The following is a 22,063-nucleotide window of genomic DNA, read 5'->3' as shown; positions in this document are numbered from 1 at the left end:
TGATAGTGTATTATTTGTAAATTGAAAACACATTAAATAGACAAGGATACCTGCAATTGGGGGTTTCCTTGAGTAATCCCCATGAATGACACGATCATTCTTCACAGGTCTAGATTTTGATTGATTATCTGTATTATTTACCTAGAAAAGTACAAAAGAACACAATTGAGAGTTATAAACAAAGATAGGAAGGGATCTGATCCTGATAATTGGAAGGCCTATTAATTAAATAGTGCAAAATCTAACCTTCCGAGGAACAGGAAATTTGTAAATGCTAGAATAGGTTGCTAGTGCTTTATACGAAAGAAATGCAACTATCACTTTCTAATTCACATTAGACGTCCATGACTCTCAACAAAATCACAATAAAGCCACTAAACATTAAGCAGGAAACAATTGTACAAATAGTTGACACGCTATAGTACTTGGATAGATTTGATATAATATAATAGTTGATATGTGTTTGCAAGTTGCAATAGAATTTTCCATAAAAAATGTAAAAAAAAAAAAAAAAAATTGATTTTATAATATATTTTGGTAGGCAAATTAGCATAATTGGTTCTGCAATTTGTTTTGGGTACATAACAGGTTTTGCACATAAAATTGCAGGAGATTTTTGTAGTTTTTTTTACAATGCAAAAAAAAAATTATAAGTAATTTTTCTGAATTTTTTACAAAATAATACTTCTAAGTCACAAAATTTCCACACGATTTCTTACTTTGTAAATAATATATGATTTTAGAAGCTTTAAATATTAATATATTTTTTTATTATAGTAAACTATTTTATTTAGTTTATTTTTGCTGTATGAGATACCCACATTTAAAATTTGGCAATATTTCGAATAGGAATATTTCTAAAAAAATGTGGGAAACAAAAATAATTCTTTTATTTGTAAAAAAATCATACAAATTACATGTAGAATTTTATTTATAAAAATATTTTCAAATTGTTTAATAAATAAAAAAATATATTCTTATCAAATTTGGAATTATTTTTTCTTCTCCCAATAAAATAGACATATTTAATGCGTTGTTTGTGAACATGTCAGGATAACTTCATTAACGTGTCATGCAACTTTTGAGAAGAATTATCCAAATTCATGAGAAATAATGAGAATGATACATCATTAGAAATATCAACTAGTAAAAAGTATTCATGTTCTTTTCATGGAGTTGTTTGTGACACAAAAATAATGCTTACATTTTGGTGTCATTAGCAACCAGAATTTCAGTACACAATGTTGATTTTACTATTAAGTAAAAAGTGCAACTATTTATTTTATTGTCCTACTATATCATAAAGTTTCTATGCTTTATTTTATTTTATTTTGCCTATTTTCTAAGAATTAGGCTCCTATCATAATAAACCAAGAGGAGGCAAATTAATAATCACCTTGTAACCATCAAGCGCATTTTGTACCAACTGTGATATCTCAGTGAAAACATCTTGCTGAGAAACCTCATGATTAAATACCTTGTCAAATGTAAAAGGATACTTTTGCCCTATTTATCATCAAAGGATGAAATTATTATATTTGCATAAGCACATAAACTACGCGAAACTATTAAGCATTAGGGAAGGGGGGAAGAAGCTTGTGCCCTTACCACTTTATAGTAGTTCAATATCCCAACCAAGAACTTTTGTTGATGTGGGATACGAAACAACCAAGGGAGAAGGGGAAAGAAATAATTAATGTGAAAAATTAGTTTTAAAAGACTTGAGATACTTACTCTTTTAACCCTTGGAAGAAGGGGAAATAAATCCCCACATATGCACATCTATTCTCTTTTATGCTCTTTAAATACAACTACTAATACTAAATCTAGAAGTCTCCAAACACAAGCTGTACCATCCAGATGGGATACAAGTAAAATATAATAATAATGATAAGTATAGTGAAAGCACTAATTTTCCAAAAATAAAACGAAAAGTAAAGGAAGGAAGGCTAATGAAGTATCTAGTGACTTTTCTTTCTTCACTTGGAAGTAAGAAGAAAAACAGAAACATACGTATGAGGTGGTAGTCCTTTTTTTCTGTAAATAATTAGATTACTTGATTTAAAACCCCAAAGAAAGCTACCAACCTAAGAACCGCTACATACTAAACTATCATTTGGAGCAACAACTACAAAATTTATATCTTTATCATGAGCTACAACAATTGGACACAAGTGTTTTTAATTGTTCTTAAAACTATCCATTTATTTATATTTTAGGATCTTCCCAACTTAGAGTTCTTTCTACAACCAAACGCCGCTAAAGATTCATATTATATATTCTAGAACATAAATCCATATAGTATTACAATAATGACCCAAAATTAACGAAGAAGGAAGAAAAAATATATCCATTGGGTAGAGAAGAAAATCTTCACAAGCTCAGCATTTGATACTTGAGAATTGAGATAACGAACGAAGTCCCAAAGATACTCATACTTCTAAAGTATATCTTGAGCATAAAAGAAAATTGATGAATGGGGCAAAAATTATTTCTTTAACTTCCTGAGCATTAATAGATGATTACATTACAATGTCATATATTTTCATATTGTATTCTATAAAACATTCAAGGTATCTATATTTCAAAGAGAAGCACACCATCTCTTTATCTCTCTCCTTTCCATCCACCATCTTATCCCACATCTTCTCATTGGATAAATGTGAAAAATAATAAAATACACTATCAAAAGTGAAGAAACAGAGAAAAAAGTTTAGCCTGCAAGTACTTCAACTGCTGGCACAATTGCTGCATCTCATTGGATATTAAATCTCGATTAACCTGTACAATTAACAATATAGTTTATAACATAAAAAACTTGACCAGAATGAATTTCCTCATCTCCCTAAGGCAAAGAACAAGACAAGAGCTTAAGTAACAAAGGATTGTGGAAACTTACTACATGCTTATTTTAAATATTGCATGCACGGTTTGATTAATAAAGAAGAAAAACACATCATTTTGGGTTTGGTAATTAAGTTGCTTGAGAAAGTGAGTTTTACTTATTAGAATGTTTATGTGCCTACCATGTGTTTGATCATGAACTAGGTAAGTCCAATACCTTGGAACTTTGCTAGCATTGGTGGTGGATTAGAAGCGAACTACAATAATGAGGCCCTAAAGGTTGTGTATTACTCTACCAGAGGACCAGATCTAGAGGACAGTCTTCCTCATGAAGCTGACATTATGAAACCCAATTTGGTAGCTCCTAGAAATTTATATGGGCTACTTGGAGTTTTGTTGCCACTAGCACTATGATGTCTAGGTAAGTTAATACATAAGGAGTTGTTTTTTTTACTAGAAAACAAAACATAAACAAGTTTAAGGTGTTTATTTGGTTACATCACCAAAACAAGAGTCAATTAAAACAAACAAAACACAATATCATTTGGAAGATTGAATGTCCCTGAAGTGTAATTTAGTCACATAAATCCTCAATTAACAGACATTCATTCAACTCCTTCAACACTAACCATAAAATATATCTTTAAAATTTCCTCAACATGTATACAACAACCTCCAAATCGAATATTATGTATCCACACACAAACAAAGCCAATAAGTGCATCAAGTGAGTCATGTGATTTTGAATCTATGGTGGAAAGGAATAAAAATAGGGAAGTAAAAACCCTAGAAAAAGGATAGAGGGAATACTTGCGAAGAGTGGGAGCCATCTTGTTGGTGAGAGTGTTGATGACGATCAAACTCATGAGGGTTGGGCCTGAAAATGATGTCGAAGCGGTCAAGATCGTAGCGAGCGGTGCTGGTGTGCATCATTTCGATGGCGCAACATGCAAGGCTGAAGGTCATGGGCTAGATGGAGCCGTGACGAGCCTAGTTCATCAGATCGTCAACCTTCAACATCACGAACTTTACCGCCTTTGACACATCGGCAGGAGAGGAAGTACGAGTGAAAGGAAAATGTGAGAGGAGAGAGCTGCGCATGAGAGAATGAGAAAACACGAGCAAAAAAGAAATGGGAAAAGATTTTAAAGACAATTTTATGAAAACCATTCTTGAACAATTTCAATTAATTACAAAAATGACATTGTGATTATAGTAATAACGGTTTTGATTCAACCGTCTTTAAATTAGTGTCATTGAAGGTGACTTTTGTAGTAGAGGTAAAAATGCAAATTTCCATTTTTTTCACTTAGCAATTATGCTTCCCCAAGACAAAATTAGCACCTAAATGTTTGTTCCGCTAAGAAAACACATGCAAATGACACAAAAACTTACATAAAATATCATTGCAAAAGTGATTTATCAATAATCTCACTAATATTCAAAAAGAAATATTATATATTTTTGCTAGAGGGGTACTTGTTGTAATACATGAAAAAAAATGATGATTTTAAGTTTTGTTTTATTATTGACGAAGCACAGGATGAATAAAAAAGATAAAAAAAAATGGCTATAGTTTAGAGATGAATAAAAAAAATAAAAAATGGCTATAGTTTAGAGATTTGTGAATACATATGGGTATGTTCAAAAAAGATTTTTTGATCTCATTCATGTTGCTTACACTTCTTCAGTGAGAGGATGTAAAACTATCTTTGGGACGCAAACCTGGTCCCTTGAGTAAGTTTGTCATATGAATCCGCTATCTTGTGCTGAATTTTGTGTCTTCATGGCTCACCTCGCTTTCTGGCGCTTCATATCTAGCCAATAACAAGTGGGTTCTACCAACCCATTCCTTTGAGAAAGTCAATGTTGATGGCAATTGTTCTTTTAATTTGTTGTCTCACAAGATGAGGGTCAGCAGCTTGGTGTGTGATGCAGTTGGTAGATGGTTAAGGGGCTTTTTCTCGTTATTGTGGAGTGGGTGACTCTATCCTAGATGAACTTCTTACGGCGAAGGCTGGGTTGATTTATACTCGGGACCTTGGTTTTAGATCTGTGGAGTGTGAATCAAATTGTGCAGACATATATAGTTGACATTATGAATGGTTGGGATATTGATAGAATATCCACGCATGTTTATGCTGAGGAGATTTTTACTATTTGTGGGTTGACGAATAAAGCTTGGACGTTGAAAGTTACTTGCATTCCTCGTTAGGCAAATACAGTAGCTAACATTTGAGCTGGTTGGGGGAGGTAGACTCAAGTGTAGGATTAATCTTGGATGTCGCCTCCTGTTAGACTCTTCTTTGGTTGTTTAGTTTGTTTCTACTTGTTTTGATAATTTCTTACCTTACGAAAAAAATGAGAGTGTTTTACTTGTTATTAATTAGATTGTTTTTGAGAGTTTTTTTTTGTTTAATTATCCATTTAGCCCCTATAGTTTTTAAACTTATCCATTTTAGTCCTTATAGTTAATAAGTGATTTTTTTAGTCCTTGTAGTTTATCTTTTAATTTACAATAGGTCTAGATCGTTAAAATTGTTTAACACCGTTGAAAATTAAAATGGAGTAATCCGAGTATCGAACTCAAGGAACTTGCTTATTAGATAGAGTTCTATTCAGAAGTAATGTATTATTGGAACAAACATTGATAATTAATGGTTAAAAACAGAAATAAACTAATTCTATGGTAAAAACAGTAAATGCAAGTAAGTAAAAGTTAACAGCAATAGGTAAAAAGCATTGGGTCTTTCTAACAAACGAGTTAATGCATATGAGGATATTTCTCTAATCAATCATGTTCTTGTGTTCTATGTTGTAGCCTAAAGTACTAAATCTCGATCTCTCGTAAGCTTAGACTAATTTAACCTAAACTTCGTCCGCAGATCCCTCTTGTAAGACTAGGCTTAACTTAAACGGCATTATCATCATAGCATATTCAGAAAACCAAAACCCCACAATCCATCCCTGGTAATGTAATTATTTAGTCCTGCTTCTATCAAGTTCTAAGGCAACAGTACATTTCTCAATGCTAAAGTCACCTAACCGTACACATAAATGGGTGATCAGACCAAGAGCATGCAATAATTAAGCATTGAAAGAAGAATTGAACACACAAAACACAATTAATTAGATATTAAAGATAATTACATCAACTATTCCTTAGAAATCCCTAACTAGGGTGTTTAGCCAGCCATACACAGAAACCCTAACACAAATGAGATAAAGAGTACATAATAATTGTTGCTTACAAAATAATAGGGATCCCTCCTCCTCTTCTTAGCACCGTTGGATCAAGTGACCTCAAAATAATTAAGAAGGGGGGGTTTAATTAATTATTAATGTGTCTTGACTAATTAAAAATTTATCTTTCTTAATGTTACTAGATTCAACTAGGCTTTTACTACTAAGTTAAGAAAGTAAAGAACAGAAACAAAAACTTAACCAAAAGTAAAAGCGGCAATTAAAAGTACACAACGGAAATTAAAGAGTGCAGGGAAAAAGAAGATAAACACAAGATTTATACTTGTTCGGTAACAACCCGTGCCTACATCCAGTTCCCAAGCAACCAACGGTTCTTGAGATTTCTTTCAACCTTGTAAAATCCTTTACAAGCGAAAGATCCACAAGGGATGTACCCTTCCTTGTTCTCTTTGAAAAACCAAGTGGGTGTACCCTCCACTTGAACTGATCCACAAGAGATGTACCCTATCTTGTTTTCAGTATAACGACCCAAGTAGATGTACCCTCTACTTGTACCATAAAGGATGTACTCTCCAATGTGTTAGGACAAAGAATTCTTAGGCGGTTAGTTCCTTGAATTCTTTGTGAGGGGGATTCAAAAGATATCTGAGGCGGTTAGTCCTTTGAAATCTTTTGTATAAAGGGAAAGAGAAAAAGATATCTGAGATGATTAGTCTTTTGAAATCTTTTGTAAGAAACCGGTAGGAACCATCCCTGTTGTCGAAGTTTAATATTGTTCATTCAAAATCCGGTGTCTTTCCGGTATTTTAACGGTAAGGACCTATTGGAAATTAAAAAATAAATTATAGGAATTAAAAAAGACACTTATTAACTATAGAGACTAAAATGGATAAGTTTGGAAACTATAAAGACTAAATGAATAATTAAATTTTTTTTTTAACAAAAGTGTTTTTATGAATTTTTCTTAATCTATGTTTTTCAATCATCAATTTTCATATTTTTAGTTTTAATTTGAATTTTAATATTTCATACGAAAAATTATCAATAATTGAAAATAACATTCCATGCAATATATATAAATGATTTATTATTAATATAAGACTTAAATGTTTTTTTAGTTCTTTAGAAAAAAAAGTTTTTTTAGAATCTCAAATTAGAGGAAAATTTGTGATCCTTCAAATTTAAAATTGATCTGTCTTTTTTATTATTCGTGAGAATAAAAAATAGTGTTAAGTAGTTTGTAATAACACACTGTTCTCCTTAACTAAAATTCGTGTCTCTGGTCCTTGCATTTCTCTTAAAAAAAAGCGTAGTTTAATTACACTACCTAAACGTCTTTTGCCCAAACACTTCAGAAAACACACATGTGGGTTTATATGTGTGTTTTTCTTCAATATAGCGTGTTTGATAATAAGTAAACTAGTTAGCTACATGATCAAAACTTCTAATGACATTTGGGTAGAGAGACTAAAAGATTTCTAAATAAAATTACTATAAAGAATAATTTTAAATTTAGAGGAACAAAAATAAATGAAAAATACTATTTCTAACGAAATTGATTTTCGTGATATCCCACGAACCAGTTATTTCTGCCAAAACTTATTCATTGTTAAGTTTTTTCAATTATTATTTATTTAAAAAAAAACCACATTGGTCCATGTTATAATTCATGGTTGGGTGCAGTACTATTTTCGTAATGTATAACATTGCCGAAAATAAATTTTCTCTAATTAAGGGACTAAAAACATTTAAATATAAATTATAAAATTTATATGCTAAATTTTTTATCTGTTACAAATTTTAATTATAATATAATTTATATATTTAAAAAAATTTACTTATTATGATTTTTTTAGAAGAACAACTTATTATAGATTTTACAAATATAAAATAAATATTTATTATATTAAAATACGAATTTCTAAATAAAAAAGTTAAATTTGTAAATTAATGAACGATATATTTTACCCATTTACCTCACACCAAAAACGATACTTACCCAATTACCCATAAAAAGAGAAAAACCAAAGGGAGAAGGAAAAATATCAGGGTTGGTGTGTATATGGTTGCCGCTGATACGGCGTAGTCTGTTTATTCTCTCTCCATCACCTCTCTAAACCCTAATTTAAAAAATCCCAGAATATCTTCTTTCTTCTTCTTTGCTCTCACTCATATACAGTTACACCACAGAATTCTCTCTCCCATCTCTGCAAGACGCGCTGGTTCTGGAAACTCCCTGATTTTGGTTTCGAATTTTTCGCTGCTCGCGGGAAAAAATCGCGTCCTTCTCATCAAATTCGTCTTCCCCACTGAAATTGAACTTTTCTTTCGCTCTTTTACTACAGGTAAAGGTTGAATTTTGCTTTGGGTTTTGTAGTTTTCCGCTTGCAGTTTTTTTAATTTGGTTTTTGGTGAATAAAATAGTGTACCCTTTGGCTTTTAGGTTTTGTCTGTTTCTTTCGAAGGAACCTAGTTTGTAAATTTCATTTTCCGAACTGTTGATTAAGGTTTACTGTATTGAAGATTACTGTGGACTCAAAAATTGGTTTTTAATTTTAGGTAATTTAATATTTGATGGTAATGGGTAGGTAATTTAGGTAGTGACATATTGGGATGGTTTGCTGTGTTATTTTGGTATGGGTTGTTTAGTGATATGCTAAATTTCTGGTGCTGATATGAAGTTTGTTGAAGTATATAACATGTGTACGGTCTTAGTGTTGGGAATATTGAATGTGGAGGTCTAATGGGTATTGATGTCAATGTTATAAAAGGATGTGATATTTGTGGTCGCATGGTTAGAGGGTAATAGAATTGAGCAAATGAGATTGACAGATTTGTTTTGAATTTTTTTTGGAGACGGTCAATTGTTCATATCAGATTTTGATAATTAAATGAAAGTGAAAAATTGAAGGTTCTCAACCCAAGTTTGTTTTGTTGACATCATTTGGGATTTATTTTATTTTGTACCTTAGACCGTCACATCTTTGTTTCTCATTATTGTATTTAACGGACAGGGAATGATTATTTAATGTTACATTACTGACGTGATCATTATGTTCTAAAGTTTATACAGATATACATCAAAACTAAGTTTCATCAGCTTTCAACCTCATGGCTGGATTGTTGCTTGGTGATGCCTCTCATCATGGAACTTCTCAAGTTGTTTCTCAACCGGAGGATGGTTCGAGGTGGTACTTTTATAGGAAGGAGATTGAAGAATACTCACCATCCAAACACGATGGCATAGATTTGAAGAAAGAAACTTACCTACGCAAATCATACTGTACATTTCTGCAAGACTTAGGCATGAGACTTAAAGTGTGAGTCTTTATTGGTTGCCTCAGTGGCCTATCTTAACTGCAATAGGAGGGTCTTTTGAGACTTGTGATTTATTGCAATTATCCTTGGTTCCTATTTGTTCAACTGATATAAATGTTCTACCAGTGGCAAAATGCTTTTTGTATTGTACAAAAGGTAAGGTTGTGTTAGATATTTGATTTGTTTCCTTGTAGGAGGGCAGGAGCTCATCAGGAATATCTTAGCAACTTAATGTATTTATATTTTTATGAGACATTGCTTGTGCTGAAGGGAAAACATATGTTTATCTATATTATCATATTAAAATTGATAATAAATGTCAATGAATACACTTAGCTTCATTTATCATGATGTTGATGCTGTTTTAATTGTGTTGCAGACCTCAGGTAACTATTGCAACTGCAATAATATTTTGTCATCGATTCTTTCTCCGGCAGTCCCATGCAAAGAATGACAGGAGGGTGAGTTTGTATTTTGTTATGATAACCTGCCTGCTACTATTATTGGATCATTGTTCTCGGTGTGAATACTTTTTTTCTTTGTATGTATTTTAATTAGCTGTGTTGGCAAATCTATTTTTTGGCTGGTTTATATCTTCATGGCTATTCTATATGAATTATTCTGTTTTGATGAACTCTAGTTCATTATGAATTATGACGTATGCATTAGAATTCATATTTAAGGATTGATTGTGCCAATTAATAGAAATGTAGGAGTATGGGCAACATTGTTTCTTGGAAATCACCAAGAAAATAAAAAGAGAAAAGGAAAAAAAAATCTTCAGTTATTTATATCTCGTATGTTGTTAAAAACTTAAAACAGATGTGGTATAGCTGAAGCTTGGTTTATTTACTCTGCTTTGTTATACCTATTAAAATTTGGTTCTAAGTGGTGCACTATATGACAATGTTATCAAACTCGCGAATTTACGTAGACTTGTAAGAGTTCTATAGATTCGACTCGTGGACTCAACTCGTAAACTCGTAAGAGTTCACTTCATATAAAGATAATAACAAAATATCTATAAATAATTTACCAATTAAACATTTCAACAATATAATAAAATAAAATAATAAATCATAAATTTCACAATACTTAAATAACTAAGTCTAGTAATGCATCACTACTAGATAATAACTTGCAGATGTTATAGTAGTGGTAAATAATTTCCATCGAGGGTTTGATGTTATTAGAAAACAAGGGTTTGATGTTATTAAAGGTGAAACTTTTTTGATTCGGGAACAACACATTAAATGAAGGTATGTTGAATACTAAACAGACAGAAAACAACCCAAAATGACTTATATTTTGAAATGATTTTTTTGACTTGATGACTCGTTGACTCGGTGGTAAACTCGAGAGTCTACCGAGTTTACTTAGAGTTTATTGAGTTTACCCAGAGTCTACTAAAAGAGAGTTTATACACGAGTCAACTCACATAGGATAAGTGGATTCGTAAACTCGTAAGAGTTAGCGAGTTAACTCGAGAGTTTGATAACCATGCTATATGATACATATGGTGAAGTTGTCATGTAAATTGCCCTATGTATTATATTATTATATATTATATTACTGTTATAATTCCACATTAAGCCATTGTAGATGTATCATTTATGGTCTCTTGACAACTTGACCAAAGAGAAATGCGTTCAGTGATTGCTAGGGCTGGATAAGGGAAGGTTGCATGAGGTAGCTTATAATGTTCATGTTTTTAGGTGAAGACATGTGAATGGTTTTTAGATCCATAGTCATCAATCTTGGATAACGAATCTTGGATAGTGGTGTGTAGTGGCTAACTTTGAAAGTGCTATAGTCGGAAGCAGGATGACTACTATTTTTAACATTATAATACAAACTAATTAATTTATACTACATGCATAAACCATGGGAGTCAAAATCGCGATCTTCTGTGCCCTGTCCAAGTTCGTGAGTGGTGAGAATCGTGTTTTTGCCGGATCATTGAAGATCACTGGGGAAGAACGATAACTGTGAGGTATGCTGTTCTTCTTCGAGTGCTGTTTGGCTTTTCAGTGGGTCGGGTTTGCGATCCGATTAATAACCCGTGGCACAAAGAACTCTAGCCCACACTGTTATTGCTTGTATCTGTTGTAAAAAATAACTGCGCCCCCTGCTTCCTTAGCTGGGCCCCATTTTCCCCAAAAGTATAAATTTACCACCTGAAAATAGCCCTAAAATGAAAATTAATTTCACCCATTTTACCACCCCACTAATTTACTGATTCCCCCTTCCCCTCATTCTATATCTGCACGAAAATCACTCTTCCCTCCTAACATCCACAAAAATCAGTCTTCCCCCCATTCTTTCCCTTCATGATCCCTTTCCTTTTTCAGTTTCCCCTCATAACATCCTACCTTTCATACTCCCTTCCTCTGTTCTCTTTCACTTCCACTCCATGTAACTCTCCCTAATTCCCTCTTTTCTTTTTCAGTTTTAGCACCCCCTCTCATCTCTTTCAGCATTCCCACTCCTCTCCTCTCTTTCAGCACTCAGGCTTATTGTTTACTATTTTGAAACTAGATGGGTTTACTATATTTTTTTGCTTATGTCTTTCAAGTGTCATATTCTGATTTATGTTATTTTATATATGCACATATATATATATGATTATATATGAATTTCTTAAATTTTGTAGGATCTTATGATCCGTGTTACGATCCCCTGATTTACGATCCATACTCCCCTGCCTGATCTTAAGCAAAATCTCGATTTTGACTACCTGCACATAAATACATAACCCAAATTAAAGAAATTCATGATAAATAGTAAGTCACAGTTTACATACACAATCACCATCAGTCTAGGAGCAATAAGAACATATTAATGAAGTCACAAAATGAAAGATGATGGTGAAGTTAATAGAATAAGAACACAACAAATTAGATAAAAAATTAGCACAATGTGAACTAGGTGAAAAGTCTAAAGGAAGAAGAAAGACTAACATAGGATAAAAGATAGTCCTATAATGTGTGAAGGACTAGAGGTCAAAACAGAAACAGAGATAAATTAATTGTGGAATATTTTAGCGAAATAAACCCCAAACGATTTTCCAAGGGTAAAATGGATTTTTAAGCATATAACATGGTAGCGCTGCTATAGTGTGAAAAGCCGTTATTTTGGCCATTATTGAATCACTATAGCCGCTAATCCCATGACGGTCTTGGGCCACCCGCTATGCTATCCCGCTCTAGTGCAATATTGATTACTGTGTTTATATTACATTTCTAACACATTAGATTGTTGAGACATAATTGAGAGAATATCATCTTTTTTTTCCCTTAACATTATTCATATGTATTGGGTGGTCTTCTTGACAGTGGCCTAGATTTCTAATTACCTAATCACTTTTACCTCGTCTTTTGGGACTGACGAGGATTGAAAATTATTATCATGTTAAATCAGTAGACGGGTGCTTATTTGCAATTTTAAAATCTTGGACAGTAGTGTAGTGTCTGGCTCCAAAAACCTATAGCGATATAGCATATAGCGGAAAGCTTCTATTTTGATTTTTTTATTGGTTTATATAATGTATGTATATTATATACATATAAAAATTACTCAAAATTAATGACATTCATAAATAACAGCAAAAATTCATAAGTGTCTTAGACAAAACATAATAGTAAATATCAACAAATGTTAAATACAAGCTTCCTAGATAGGAATTATCAGTTATCAACCATCATCTTCTAAATCCAAGTCTTCTATATCATTTTCACCATTATTACATTTATAGATTTCATTTTTTGAAATTAAAATCCCAAAAATAGCCCTCCAAGAGAGCTCAAATGTGTCTGTTCGGAGGGATTTTTTGGAATCAATACATAGCGCCTGCTACAGCCTCTATTCAGCCATCTATTTGGTCCACTACACTAAACTGCTTCAGTATGGCTGTTACACTAAACAGCTCCACCAAGGTAGCCCCTGAAGACAGGGGCCGCTCCGCACTGCTACACCACTATAGTGTGCTATTTAAAACCCTGCTTATTTGTTTTATTAAGTTGTACCCTTGTAGTGTATCAAGGGATTTTTTGAAATAATACATAGGGCCTGCTACAGCCGCTATTCAGCCTGCTATTTGGTCCACTATGGCCGCTACACTAAACTGCTCTGCTACGGCAGCCCCTGTAGCTGACAGGGGCCACTCCGCACCGCTACACCTCTATAGTGGCACTATAGTGTGCAATTTAAAGCCCTACTTATTTGTTTTACCCTTGTAGTGTATCTGGTTAGATTTAACTATGTAGGACTTCAGTTTAATGACTTTCCTCATGAACATGTGATTATTTATTATTCTAACACAAATTGTATTTGTAGAATTGTTCTATTCTATGCCAGTCGCCAACCAGCTGCTTACCTTTTTAGTTGTTGTGTTTTGGCTGTGCTATGTAAAGTGTTTAACCAGTTTTAAAAAAATGTATGGTTTAATCTCATGATTTGGTTTATTACCCAAACAATAAATCCTATGGCTTCCTAGTTTTTACTTGTAATTGTTGTTTTCTTCATTTGGAAAACTTAACCTTAATGTCATCTCTTTTTCTGTCTAGCTGTCTTACCTATTTACTGTCTCTTTCTTTAGCATGTGTTGGAGAACTTTCATATATTTATACTTCTCTGTTCATCTGTTGATATGTATCTGTATGTGTAGTACTAAATTGTCTTATGAATAGGATGAAATATTAAATTGGACAAATGGTGATAATTAGTAACTTAACATGTTCTGCAGACCATTGCAACAGTATGCATGTTTCTTGCTGGGAAGGTTGAAGAAACTCCTCGCCCACTAAAAGATGTAATTCTTATTTCGTATGAAATTATACATAAGAAGGACCCAGCGGCAATTATGAGAATAAAACAAAAGGTATTTCTTTCATCAAGCAATCTCTGCTCTTGAGTCCCAACGTTGAACTACCTGTTAATTAATTGTTTTCTTTGTAGGGCTTTGATTTAGGTCTCTGGATTGAAATTGAATTTTATTGCTGTTTTCTTTAATTCTTTGTGTTTGTTTAACTGTGGGGATTTATTTCAAAATAAAATTTCTTTTGAACTTATCAATTTTTTCTTACCTCTCTTGTAATATATTTTCTTTTCATGCAATTGTGACACAGGAAGTGTATGAGCAGCATAAAGAATTAATTTTACTTGGAGAGAGGGTTGTTCTTGCAACTCTTGGTTTTGATCTGAATGTGCACCATCCTTATAAACCTCTTGTTGAGGCAATAAAGAAATTCAAAGTTGCTCAAAATGCCCTTGCTCAAGTTGCGTGGAATTTTGTAAATGATGGGTATGAAGATTACACAAATTTTTGTTAAGGCCAGTGGCCTTTGATTTTTCTTTCCTGAAATGAGGATGTGATATGCAGACTTCGGACATCACTTTGCTTGCAATTTAAGCCTCATCACATTGCAGCTGGAGCCATATTCCTTGCTGCCAAGTTTCTGAAGGTGAAGCTACCATCGGATGGGGAGAAGGTCTGGTGGCAAGAGTTTGATGTCACTCCACGCCAATTGGAGGGTTGGTGTCTTTTTATTCAGTACTAGTCGTATAAAGAAATGAGGAAAAAAAAGTACCATCTCATTATCATCTCTCTTTTTTATCTTTCCTCTTATTCATGCTTATTTCTCTCTCTCTCTCTCTCTCTCTGATGGTATCTTAGTATTTATCTAAATAGAGACTGGTTCAATCGTACTAAATTTGGATATCATATTCTCATAACACAAGACTAATGTTGTTCTTATTTTTTATTTTTTTTGCAGAAGTTAGTAATCAAATGTTAGAGCTCTATGAACAAAATCGAATGCCACCTTCCAATGATGTCGAAGGAGGTGGGACTTCCAATCGGACCACTGCAAAAGCTCTAGCTACTAATGATGAAAATGCAGCTGCAAAGAGTAATTCCCAGGCTGGAGCCACAAGGCTGGAAACATCAAAGACTGCATCTTCTATGGCCATATTTGATTCACCGGTCCCAAATCATGTTGGGCGTCCCATCTCAAACCATGGTAGAAGTGGTGATTATGGGAGCACAGAAATGAAACATAGGGTGGAAGGTGATGCCAAAGGCAATCAATATCCTGAGCGAGAATCTATACCATTTAAGGAAAACTCTCATGAAGCTCAAGACGTGGTGAAATTTCGATTTGATAATGGTGAAAAAGAGCACGAAAGCAATGCTGGAGGGACTGAAACAAAAGAACTGACTGAATTGAAAGACAGACATAATAGCAGAAACCCTGATCACAGAGAGGATGCATTTAGCCGGCCTCCTCAGGAAGCCATTAAGAAAATTGATACTGACAAAGTAAAGGCTGCATTAGAAAAACGAAGGAAAGCAGCTGGTCATATAACTAAGAAAACAGATGTCATGGATGATGATGATCTCATTGAGAGGGAACTGGAAGATGGAATTGAACTGGCTCCTCAGAGTGAGAAAAATAAGGATAAGAGGCAAAGCTGGTCTAAGCCCTCTGACAGATCTGATTATGATAACATGCGTGGAAGACATCTAGATCATGAAGATGAGCAATATCATGGAGTAAAGGGTTTGGCATCATATGAACCAGATCTAAGTGCTGTTGAAGAAGGGGAGGTATCGGCACTTGATGACATTGGGGTAGGGCTTCCATCACCCAAGTCAAGCAATCGCAAGAGAAAAGCAGGAAGCTCCCCTGAAAGAGGAATGGAGGGGAAGCAACGTCATAATTATGGCCTTGGACCAAACCACAATAATCGTTTTGATTACGTGGAGGATCGAAACAAGGTCAGTCGGCTAGGCCATACTGAGAGGGACAGCAAAAGGCATGTACAGGAAAACCATGTTTGAATAATGTGTACCATGGTTGTGTGTGGCCTGTGTGTGGACTGTTACTGTTCGGAAAAATTTTCTGGACGGACACTTAGCAAAGATCCTTGAATGCTTTCAATACTGTCATGATGCAGCCACCTTAGCCTACCATAAGCTGTCAGGTCTAGAAACTCTTATTTGTTTGAAGGACTTAAAATTCAATTTTGTTGGAAGGACCAATTTCATTTACTCAATATAATGGGCATATGGGAAAATTGTAAAGTAGAAAGCCAAGGGTTATATAGTCGGACTTGTAATGGAAGGTCCATTTTCATGCAAGATCATCCATGATTTTGATGATTCTCCATTTGAAATAATAGTAGTTATGATGATGATAAACTCGACCTACTTACTAGACGGAAGATTCTAAGTGTCATTAATCATATCCTACCTTTAGTACTTCGAATGTATTGGCTGCTATGTTTGTAGTACACTTGCAAGTGAATGTAAATGCTTTCTAACATGCTCCCTTTGAATTAGGGAGCATGGATGCTATTTATAGTTTTAACTATTGGATGAAATTAAAGACATGGAGGGTCCAAAATGATTGCTGATAATCGTTTCAAAAAATGCAAAATAGTTCTTGACACTAATTGCCGAACATGTTAGGAATATTAGATAGGGTAAATAGTCATTTTTGTCTTATATAGAGTGCTAATAAATTTGTTCTTCAAAAATAAAAATAAAAATTTTAGTTTTTGAAAGTAAAAAGAATATTACACATTTATCCATTTGTTAATTATTGTCTATTAATGTTAATGAAAGAATATACATGATACATTTAGGAATGAAAATTATTATTTAAGTAAAATATAATTTAATCTTCATCTTTTTTCTTTTTTTTAATCGTTGTAAGCATAATATTATAATACAACAACAACAACAACAACGCCTTATCCCACTAGGTGGGGTCGGCTACATGGATCAACTTCCGTCATAATGTTCTATTAAGTACCATACTTCTATCCAAATCATTAATTTCGAGATCCTTTTTGATAACCTCTCTTATAGTCTTTTTGGGTCTTCCTCTGTCTCGAATTGTTTGTCTTCTCTCCATCTGGTCTACTCTCCTCACTACAGAGTCTACCGGTCTTCTCTCTACATGCCCAAACCACCTAAGTCTATTTTCCACCATCTTCTCTACAATAGGCGCTACTCCAACCCTCTCTCTAATAGCTTCGTTTCTAATTTTATCCTGTCGAGTCTTACCACACATCCACCGCAACATCCTCATCTCCGCTACACCTACTTTATTCTCATGTTGGCTCTTGACCGCCCAACATTCTATTCCGTACAAAATCGCCGGTCTTACCGCAGTCCGATAAAACTTTCCCTTTAGCTTGATCGGTACCTTTGCATCACATAACACCCCCGATGCTTTTCTCCATTTCATCCATCCTGCTTGAATGCGATGATTCACATCCCCTTCAATTTCCCCATCATCCTGTATTACAGACCCAAGATATTAAAACCGTGTGACTTGAGGGATAATATGGTCTCCTATTTTCACCTCTGAGTTAGAAACCCTCCTTCTTTTGTTGAACTTACATTCTATATACTCCGATTTGCTTCTGCTTAGGCGAAAGCCATGTGTTTCTAGAGCTCGTCTCCAAGTTTCCAACCTCTCATTCAACTCCTCCCTCGACTCTCCAAGGAGGACTATGTCATCTGCAAAAAGCATGCATCTCGGCGCTATCTCTTGGATTTGTTCCGTGAGGACATCCAGAATTAAGGTAAAAAGGTAGGGGCTAAGGGTTGACCCTTGATGTAAACCAATTGTGATGGGAAAATCGTTTGACTCTCCACCCTGTGTCCTAACACTAGTCGATACCCTATCATACATATCTTGGATAGCTCGAATATATGCAACCCTAACCCCTTTCTTCTCTAAAGCTTTCCACAAAATCTCTCTAGGCACTCTATCATACGCTTTCTCCAAGTCAATAAAAATCAAGTGCAAGTCTTGTTGGGCCATGCGATATTGCTCCATCACCCGCCGTAATAAATAAATCGCTTCCATGATCGACCTTCCCGGCATGAAACCAAATTGATTCTCAGTAACTTGAGTCTCCTTTCTTAATCTCCGTTCGATCACTCTTTCCCATAATTTCATGGTATGACTCATGAGCTTGATTCCCCTATAATTTGCACAATTTTGTATATCCCCCTTGTTCTTATAGATTGGCACTAACGTGCTTCTCCTCCATTCCTCCGGCATGCGTTTTGACCTCATAATTTCGTTAAAGAGTTCGGTGAGCCACTCAAGACCTCTATCTCCAAGAGTTTTCCACACTTCAATAGGTATGTTGTCTGGCCCCACCGCCTTACCATTACTCATTCTTTTCAACGCTTCTTTTACTTCCTGTTTCTGAATCCGACGATAGTACTTATAGTTCCGGTCCTCTTCTCTTGTGTCTAGACTGCTAGAGTCATATCCATATCCATCATTAAATAAGTTGTGGAAATACGCCTTCCACCTTTCCTTGATATCTTTTTCATGCACTAAGACTTTGCCTTCTTCATCCTTAACACACTTTACTTGATCCAAATCTCTAGTCTTCCTCTCTCTACCCTTAGCAAGCCTATATATAGATCTTTCTCCGTCCCTGGTTCCTAGAGCTTGGTATAGTCCGTCAAAAGCTTGGGCTCTTGCCTCACTCACCGCCTTTTTGGTTTCATTTCTAGCTATCTTATACTTATCCCAAGTTTCAGAATTTCTACACCTAGACCACTCCTTGAAACACTCCTTTTTTACTCTAACTTTGCTCTGAACATTTTCATTCCACCACCACAATTCTTTACCCCTAGGTCCAAAACCTCTAGATTCACCCAACGTCTCTTTAGCCACTTTAATAATCTCTTGGGACATCTTGTTCCACATATCATTTGCACTTCCTTGTGATTGTCCACACCAACCCTCCCATATCTTTTGTTGGAAGATTCCTTGTTTCTCACCCTTCAAGTGCCACCATTTGATCCTTGGTGCTACCAGAGGACTTCTTCTCTTTGCCCTATCTCTAATTCTTACATCCATAACCAAAACTCTATGTTGGGTAGTCAAGCTCTCTCTCGGGATAACTTTACAGTTCAAGCAATACTTCCTATCAGACTTCCTGATAAGGAAGAAATCTATCTGAGAACATGTCCCTCCACTTTTGTAAGTGATAAGATGTTCCTCTCTTTTCTTAAACCATGTATTGGCTATAGAAAGATCCAAAGCCTCCGAAAACTCCAAGATGGATTTACCCTCCCCATTCATCTCTCCTAGGCCAAAACCCCCATGCACCCCCTCAAAACCTCTAGCCACGCTACCTACATGTCCATTGAGATCCCCTCCTAGGAAAACTTTCTCTCCTTGGGGTATATCCTGAAGTACCCCTTCTAGATCCTCCCAAAATTTTACCTTAAAGTGTTCTGCTAACCCAACCTGAGGTGCGTACCCACTAATAACATTAAAGGTGTCCTGTCCCACTACCAATTTTAAGACTATGATACGATCTCCTACTCTTCTTACATCCACGACATCCTTCTTCCACTCCTTGTCCACAATAATTCCTACCCCATTTCTTGATCTGATTTTTCCCGTATACCACAGCTTAAATCCCGAGTTGTCTAATTCTTTCGCTTTTTCACCTGTCCACTTAGTTTCTTGTAGGCACATAAAATTGATCTTCCTCCTCACCATAACATCCACTATTTCCATAGATTTTCCAGTAAGTGTGCCTATATTCCATGTACCAAAGCGAATCCTCCTGTCATGAACTAGCTTCTTTACCCACACCCGTTCACGAAAATGTGGGAACCCTTGCTTACTTTTCACTACATTCGGGCGGCGATGCAGCGGCCCTTGCTCTTTTGACACTGTACTCGAGCCATACAGCGCGTTGCTTCCGGGCAACGACCTAGCATTCACATTATTACGTAATTGATCCATGTCATAGAGATTCGACAAAGTTTAACGTTGGCTGTCGAAAGTCTAACACAACCCTCTCCTTTTATCCGGGCTTGGGACCGGCTAAGAATAGCAAAGCTACCCTAAGCTACCCTAAGCATAATATTATAATAAATACTTTAAAAAAAATAAGAAAACAAACATAATTTAAATAAACATAATAATAAGTATAATATTGATTAATAAACATAATTTATTTATCATTTTGAAATTTTTAATGTGATAATATCTTATTCAAAATATCATATTCAAACAAAAATATACAACTATATCCTTATAAGAAAATGAGACCCAATTTGATTTTGTCTTTACCTAATGTTGTCACAATAAAAATTTTCAATAACCGACAAATTATGCTTATTAATCAATATTATGCTTATTATTATGTTTATTCTAACTTATGTTTTCTTTCCTATTTTTTAAGTGTTTATTGTAATGTTATGCTTGAAACGATTGAAAAAATGAAGATTAAATTATATTTTGGATAAATAGTCATTTTCGTTTCTGAATATGTAGAACACTAACAAATTCATCCACGAATGTGTCATGTAAATTCTTTCATTAACAGTAACGAATGAAAGTTAATAGATGAATGAATTTGTTGCACTTTTTTTGTTTTCGGGGACTAAAATTTGAATTTTCATTTGAGGATGAATTGGTCAATGCTTTACACATCTATGGACGAAAATGACTATTTATCCTATTAGATATATAAATTGTTGTGGTGGGTCAAATGGTGCATGGTTAAAGGGTATAATGTATTGTTATGACAAAGGAAATGGAAGTTGGAATTGGGTCCTGCTTCGGTTAGTGGTGGAGGTGCCGAGCAGGAGGTGGGTTTACAGTTATCTTAAGGCTTGAAGTCGAGGGGGAAGGACTTTTGCTTTAAAGGTGCATTGGTGCAGCAATGACAATGGAGTTGGATATAAAGGTATTGGTTAGTCTCTCAACATGGTAAATAAAAGTTTGAATTTCAGCCGGGAAAGATCTCACATTTAAGATTGTATTCATGATTATGCCAATGGAGCAGTATTTGTGAGGTGATGAGTTGTTCTTTAACTGGTAATTAATTTCTACAAGGAATAGTCTTATGTCCTCTAACGGTAAGAATACTATCCAAAAAAATAAAATTGGTGCAAAAAATAATAAAATGGTGGATGATCAAATCTGCATTGTTTTAATAGGTAATTTATGTGTTTTCCATTATGTGCCTTTACTTTCTCTTAACAGGTAATAACTTTGATGTAGAAAGTGAAATTGATAGGATGATAGCTTTGTAAATTAATTAACGTAGTTGCATGATAGTATAGTTGATAGAAATCTGCAATAAATGCAATCAGCTATGAATATTTTGTATGATTATTAGTCCTTTCAGATGAATGATAAGGTGATAGACCTTTGCGTGTTTTTCATTGTGGAGAATAAATTTGTATTGCTGATTTCTTTGTTTTTTAATTGATGGTTGAAATTTATTCTTTATTTCTTTTTCTTCTCCTTTTTCCCCCTTTTCTTTCTTAAATTAGCCTTCTTCATCCTCAACTACTTGTTCCCTTCTCTCCCCTTTCATCCCCTTCTTCCTCCACCTCAAATTTATATTCTTCCAAAAGCAAAATAAACATTTTTTTCTTCAAAAATTGAAACAAGAACAAAATGACTAAATGATCTATTTGGTCATTTATCTAATTTTTTGGGTTTAGTTTAATCATTTATCTTTTACAAAATTTAATTTGATCGTTTATCTTATTTATTTTGTTTAATTTAGTCCTTTTACTTTTTTAAAAAAGTTTATTTAGTCATTTATCTTATTTTTTGTTCAACTTCATCATTTATCTTTTTTTTGTTCAATTTGATTTTTCAATCTATTTAATATTGATGTCGTTAAT

At 34.2% G+C, this 22,063-nt stretch overlaps 1 protein-coding gene across 2 annotated transcripts; it reads left to right on the top strand.

Annotated features, from left to right (window-relative positions):
• The first annotated feature begins 8,079 nt into the window (after positions 1–8,079).
• Positions 8,080–16,736, top strand: LOC100791516 (cyclin-T1-3). Of its 2 annotated transcripts, XM_003546753.5 has the most exons (7): positions 8,080–8,393; positions 9,113–9,368; positions 9,746–9,827; positions 14,111–14,245; positions 14,493–14,668; positions 14,747–14,898; positions 15,141–16,736. In XM_003546753.5, exons 2-7 carry the CDS (start codon positions 9,160–9,162, stop codon positions 16,205–16,207), a joined length of 1,821 nt encoding a protein of 606 aa, XP_003546801.1. In that variant the 5' UTR covers positions 8,080–8,393; positions 9,113–9,159; the 3' UTR covers positions 16,208–16,736. The 2 variants fall into 2 exon arrangements, with proteins under 2 accessions (XP_003546801.1, XP_014623540.1); XM_014768054.3 differs by lacking the exons at positions 8,080–8,393; positions 9,113–9,368; positions 9,746–9,827 and adding an exon at positions 10,890–11,359.
• The last annotated feature ends 5,327 nt before the right edge of the window (positions 16,737–22,063 follow it).

This window comes from Glycine max, chromosome 15 (assembly GCF_000004515.6).
Source record: "Glycine max cultivar Williams 82 chromosome 15, Glycine_max_v4.0, whole genome shotgun sequence".
NCBI classification, from domain to species: Eukaryota; Viridiplantae; Streptophyta; class Magnoliopsida; order Fabales; family Fabaceae; genus Glycine; species Glycine max.
This window is presented reverse-complemented; position numbering and strand designations above follow the sequence as displayed.

Coding starts and splice junctions, on each gene's coding strand:
- LOC100791516 (XM_003546753.5), top strand. CDS start 9,160: ATGGCTGGATTGTTGCTTGGTGATGCCTCTCATCATGGAACTTCTCAA. Junction 9,369..9,745: donor TTAGGCATGAGACTTAAAGT/GTGAGTCTTTAT, acceptor ATTGTGTTGCAG/ACCTCAGGTAACTATTGCAA. Junction 14,899..15,140: donor CACTCCACGCCAATTGGAGG/GTTGGTGTCTTT, acceptor TTTTTTTTGCAG/AAGTTAGTAATCAAATGTTA.